The sequence below is a fragment of the Kryptolebias marmoratus genome, unplaced genomic scaffold (assembly GCF_001649575.2).
Source record: "Kryptolebias marmoratus isolate JLee-2015 unplaced genomic scaffold, ASM164957v2 Scaffold66, whole genome shotgun sequence".
NCBI classification, from domain to species: Eukaryota; Metazoa; Chordata; class Actinopteri; order Cyprinodontiformes; family Rivulidae; genus Kryptolebias; species Kryptolebias marmoratus.
In genome coordinates, this window is record NW_023665800.1 from 2,659 (window position 1) to 8,846 (window position 6,188).

The window sequence follows — 6,188 nt, forward strand, 5'->3', positions numbered from 1 at the left end:
TGGATGGATGGAGGGATGGACAGACAGGCAGACAGACAGACAGACTGATTGATTATTGATCCCAGAGGGAAATTAAAAGGATCTAACAGTATTACACCATAAATAAACACATGAAGCTCAGTAAATAAATAGTGAACTAAATGTTTATTGTCATTTAAATTAACAACATTAAACTCTTTAAACTCAGTAAATAAACTAACAGACTGCCTACCTAATAACATTATTATTATTTATGAATAAATACATCCCAAACAAAGCGCTCAGGTTCTTCTGTATGTTAAAGGTCAGGCTGACGTCATGACGTCGCCGGCAGGATGTGACGTCACCACGTCCCGTCAGCCTGTGTTGATGTTTTGGAGAACGGGAAGAAGGAGACGCTTTTTGTTTTTGTTCCCTCCGCCGTCGAACCGACGCCGAACCGCGGCCCGTTCCGTCCGTTTGGGTTCAGTAAGGCTCTTATCTCGGTGTTCGGAGCCGAACGGACCGTCCGGAGGCCGAACACACCGACACTTTTGATCCAGAACGGCGGACTCGTCCCCCTCTGACCGCCTCCCCGCCGCACCACCATGACGATCCTCCCCAAGAAGAAGCCCAGCTCCGGGGTCGGCGTCTCGGACCACGCCGATGACAGCGACCGTAGGAGCGGCTCCGACCCTCACCAGCACCCGCACCCGCACGCTGGGCGGACCGGAACCCGACCCAGAGCTTCCCCTCCGCCCTGGTCCTACCAGAGCGCGCCTCCGTCCGCCAGAGAGGACAGGCGGAGCATCGAGGCGAGCTCCCGGCCGCAGCAGGCCTCTCCGCCGCCCGTCGGCTCCGTGTCCCCGGTGGGGCCGGCCGACGGCAGGGACAGTAGCGGCGGGATGGTCCCCGGCTCCCGCGGGGAGCTGGTCGTGTCTGCCGGTGTGGTGGGATGCGGCGGAGCGATCGGCGGCTGCTGCTCCGGGCCCGGGCTGAGCAAGAGGCGGCGGCAGGCGGGTACCTGCTCCGGGGGGGTAGTCGCGGCTCTGGCCGGCGGAGGCCAGCCCGGAGTGACCGGACCGGGAGGGGTGGGCTCCAGCCAGGACACGGAGGAAGGAGCCGGGAACAACAGCGAGGACGAGTACGAGAACGCGGCCCGGCTGCAGTTCATGGACCCGGCCACCGTGGAGCAGGTAGGAAGCTAGCTGATGCTAGCAGGGATGCTAACGAGGCTGCGGGGGCTTCTGGGAGCGTTCAAAGCTGGTTTTAAAGCTTTACATGTTTAAAGAGAGGTCAGAGGGAATGGCCTCCTCATGTTTCACAGAAAATAGTGTTTTTTTTATATATATATATAAATGTGCTGCAGTGGCAGAAAACATGTAAACATGTCAGCTGTTTGCACCGCAAACGGCTCAGGTCAAAGTCTCACCTGGTTTCCTGAAGCTTCGGGTAACCATGGCAACGGCAGGGATGCTGTAGTTTCCTAACAGGTGACAGAGACAGGAGCCAGCCTGTCCAGGTGATTAAATCAGTATAACCTACAGATAATACTGATCCAAAGTGTTAGTCCAGCTCTTATTTCAGTTTATTTCATGTTTCTGATCAGTTCTTCGGACCTTCTGAAGGTCTTTAAGCTGCTCTTTGGCTGCTTTCCCCTCAGTTTCAGTCCTTGTTCCTGAACATTTTCAAGGCAGCTTTTGAACTTTGACCTCTGACCTCTTTCAGGCTCCTAAACTAAGAGGATGAACCAGACAAGGTTCTCAGTTCTTCAGTCAAACTCTGAAAGAAAACAGCTGACAGACTGAAGGGTTTTTACATTCTTAAAGCACTAAAACACTTTTTTTCTGTTTTTATCTCAGAGTTTAAACATTTATCTTTTTGTTTTGCTTGGATTAATTTGGACCTCAGGCTGTGGTTCTGATTGGGTTTCTGACAGAAACATTTGGACTCGTTCTGACTGTTTGGAGGATGTAATATCATCATATTTACTCCTCGGGGACAGGGACACTCAGACTGTTCATATTTTGGACAGAAAAGACAGTTTGAGACACAAAGAGCCTGTTTTTACGAGAACAAACTCTGGAAATGTTTGTGTTTTTATTATTTACTGTGGAGAATCAACAAAAACAAACAGGTTGTCATGGATACGGCTGCACTGTTGAATCTGCTGTAGTTTCTATACCAGGCAGGGTTGCCAGATATGAAATGAACTCTCAGACTGTTTGTATTTTGACCCAGACTGTCATGTGCTGAGTGAGGTGAGCTTTCTCTGTCAGATTAGTTGTGTTGTGATTGGTGAACATGTGCACAGGAAAGGAGGGGGACTTGACCCTAAAACTCTGATTAAAAACAGTAATTATTGTATATCTGGCAACCCTGAGACAAAAACAGTTCCATCAAACACGGTGAAAACACGGAGGTTTGTTTGTAAACCGGGCCGAACTTTAACCACAGGTGGGCTGATCCCATCTCTCTGTGAGCCAGGCTAACAGGGAGCCTAATGACCCTTGGGAGGGAGGGGAGGGACTTTAATCTGCACGTGAGTTCAGCGGACAGAACATCTCACTCTATGAGAAGTGAAACGTCTGCAGCTCCTGAAGTCCAGCAGCTTATCCTGACTCCGGTTAGTTTTTCAGGTGTGTTCATGTCTCATTGGGAGACACGAGGACACGCTGAACGTCAGCAGAGCTGAAAACAAACAGCCAAAGTGACTGAAACGGGCGGAGACGTCCCTGAAGAGTCTGACACAGGAAACTTGGTGCTCCAGAAGGAGAGCTCCACCGCCCTGCTGGACCCCAGATGTTTTACTCCACCTGAACTGCAGCCGCCATCAGTCCTCCACCTGCTTTGATTCAGACCACTTCTTTGTTTACGTCGAGTGCAGACCCGCAGTTCAGACTCGTATCAGGAGAGAGGAAACTCTTTGAAACGACACCGTCTGATAAACCTGTTTATTATCGATTAGACTGAAGTTATTACCTGTTAAAGCTTTCAGTGTTTCCAGACGTACCTGATCCAGATGTTCCTTCGTTAGTCTGTGTTTATTTAACACGTCACGTCACGAAAAGTGGTCTCAGATAAAACCACAGAACCCCACAGGAGCGACAGGAAGCCTTTTTTATTGGAGGATAAATCACAAAGCGGTTTGTGATTTCTGAGCTCCCTGCAGGAGGTGGTCCCTGGTGGTTGCTCAGCTCGTCATGTGGTTCTGTGGGTCTGGGTTTGATGAGTTCCTCACACATCTGCTGCCAAACTGGATCCTCAGAACCACTCGAGGAAATCAGGATCTCCTGCTGACAGCAGCAGCATCATATTTTAATCTCATTACTTCCCTTAATTACCCCGTTCCATCCTCCTATGGAACGTGGTGCAGTCTAAATGCTGGAATGGATTTAAAATGACACCGAGCTAAAACAGGGAAACGTTGTCTGTGTTTTGTTCAGATTAATTTATATAAATTCAGTTTTATTAACAGTTTCTCCTGATTTAAACGATGATTTGAAGAAACGGTTGTTCTGATGTTCCTGGTTACATTTATTTATTTAAGTTTAAGATGTTTCCTCTGTTCTTAGCTGCTCAGGTCCATTAAACACCTAACTCTGTGTGTGTGTGTGTGTGTGTGTGTGTGTGTGTGTGTGTGTGTTCTAGCAGGAGCATTGGTTTGAAAAAGCTCTGAGGGAGAAGAAAGGATTTGTCATTAAGAAGATGAAGGAGGACGGAGCGTGTCTGTTCAGGGCTGTGGGTGAGTCTCACTCACACACACACACACACACACACACTCACTCCCAAACACAAACACACCTGGCCTCTCCTCAGGTGAGTCCCTGCAGTTCCTCCTGTCTCCAGCAGGTGGCAGTGTTTGTCTAAGAGTTCATGATCGGTTTTAGTTTTTGGTTCTTTTTTAATAACAGATTGTTGCTGCTGTGATTCCAGTTTCATGTCTGTTTCCATGGAAACGGTGACTTCAGAATATTACCAGAATCTTTAGTCACATACCAGAACCTGGGCTGGGTCAGACACCAGAACCAGGACTGGGACTGCGTCAGACTCCAGGACCGGGACTGGGACTGGGTCAGACTCCAGAACCAGGACCAGGACTGGTTTAGACTCCAGAACCAGGACCAGGACTGGTTTAGACTCCAGAACCAGGACCAGGACTGGGTTAAGACCCCAGGACCTGGTCTTGGGTCAGACAGCAGGACCAGGACTGGGACTGGGTCAGACTCCAGGACCTGGTCTTGGGTCAGACAGCAGGACCAGGACTGGGACTGGGTCAGACTCCAGGACCTGGTCTTGGGTCAGACTCCAGGACCAGGACCTGGACTGGGTCAGACCCCAGGACCTGGTCTTGGGTCAGACTCCAGGACCAGGACCTGGACTGGGTCAGACTCCAGGACCTGGTCTTGGGTCAGACACCAGAACCTGGACTGGGACTGGGTCAGACCCCAGGACCTGGTCTCGGGTCGGTTCGTGGATGAAGTTTTCTTTCTTTATTGAAGGTTATTTCACTTAAATAGTTTATAAATCTTAATAATTTGTCTTAAAACAGTTAATTAAAGCTTTAATCATACAGGAAGTAAAGTTTAACAGTTTTATTTCATATTTGATCATTTAGTGTATTTTAGTTATTTAAAAGGTGTGTGACACCTGTGTGCCTGCGGGGGGCGCTGTGCTGCAGCAGAAACAGTTTCTCTGTTTTCTGTTTTTAACAACAGGAAGTAAATGAAATCAGATCTAAACAGGAAATACAGAAAAATATTTATTTATTGGTAATATTTTTTCTTAAATAACTTAATTTTTAAAAAGTGACCAAAAGGAAAAAATAAGCTGTTTTTAAGACGTATAATAAAAATAACTGATCACAGCTGGAACATCTGCATCATCTTCATTAAAACAACAAAATAAAAGCCTGAGAGGAACGGTTCCAGAACGTTTCATCCAGAGAGGAACTGAAAACAGGAAAAGATTCATGTTGAAGCTCGAAGAGATCCGCCAGAACATTATGACCACCCAGCTGATTTAAACAGGTCCACCTTTCCCTTCCTGTCTCCTGTGGACCCCCGTGGACCTCTGAAGGTCTGCAGAGGGACCTGCTGTGGCCCTTCAGGAGCAGGTCCTTAAAGTCACAGGTCCCCAGCCCCGGTCCCCAGCCCCGGTCCCCAGCCCCGGTCCCCGGGGCCCGATGTCCCACAGATCTGACAGGTTAACAAATCAGGTTCAGAGTCATCTCCCAGGGGACGTATGGTGATGAAAGGCTGAATCTTACAGTGATGAAAGGCTGAATCTCATGGTGATGAAAGGCTGAATCTCATGGTGATGAAAGGCTGAATCTCATGGTGATGAAAGGCTGAATGAACTTGTCGATTCACTTGTCACATTCTTATCGAGTGATAGAACCCGTCTGACCTGCTGGATGTTCTCCTCCAGAGTTTACAGAGTCCTCCTGAACCAGCTGCTTCCTTTCTGCAGACTCTGCTGGAGGTGTGTGTGTGTGTGTGTGTGTGTGTGTGTGTGTGTGTGTGTGTGTGTGTGTGTGTGTGGAGGGGGGGGGCAGCCTGTAGGTGGCGCTGTCAGGACAGGGAGGTTCTGTGAGGAATGTGAGGCATTCAGTTTGTTTCTGTTTCAACATCTGACAGATAACAGCTGCTGCTGCTTAGCAACCGCCAGCTGATCACAAGGTTCTGTTCATCACTGAAACGGGTCCAGTTAGACCCGGTTCTTCATGCTACACTCAAATTAAACTGTTTTCATTAATAGATGTGTGTGTGTGTGTCTGTCTGTCGGTGTGTGTCTGTCTGTGTGAGTGTGAGTCTCTGTGTGTGTGTATCTGTGTGAGTGTGTGTGTACACACAGGTCCATGTTACACACAGGGGTCACATGTTTTTGTTTTTTCTCTCCAAACATTAGGAAATGTCTTCTTTCTCAGACGTGTGGAGCAACACACGGGGGGGTGGTGGGGGGGCCTCAGGGGCCTCAGAGGGACGAGGAAACAGGACTTTAGTAAAAGTCATGTAACTAAAGCAAATAAAACATATTACAGATTTACCACAAAAAATGTTGCTGCAACTATAAAAGCTTCAGAAGAAGAACCTGAGAGGAACGTTTGAATCGAAAGCCGGCCTCACCTGTTGGCTGACGGCCTCACCTGTTGGCTGACGGCCTCACCTGTTGGCTGACGGCCTCACCTGTTGGCTGACGGCCTCACCTGTTGGCTGACGGCCTCACCT

The 6,188-nt window shown here is 48.7% G+C and overlaps 1 protein-coding gene across 2 annotated transcripts in view; it reads left to right on the plus strand.

Annotated features, from left to right (window-relative positions):
• Positions 1–319: 319 nt before the first annotated feature.
• Positions 320–6,188, plus strand: part of otud5a (OTU deubiquitinase 5a) — a 17,786-nt gene continuing 11,917 nt past the window's right edge. The window contains exons 1-2 of one of the 2 annotated variants that reach the window (XM_017442027.3): positions 320–1,154; positions 3,610–3,703. In XM_017442027.3, coding sequence (XP_017297516.1) covers positions 567–1,154; positions 3,610–3,703 — 682 coding nt within the window. In that variant the 5' untranslated portion in view covers positions 320–566. The remainder of the gene's footprint in view (positions 1,155–3,609; positions 3,704–6,188) is intronic. The other variant, XM_017442028.3, reaches the window with a different exon arrangement.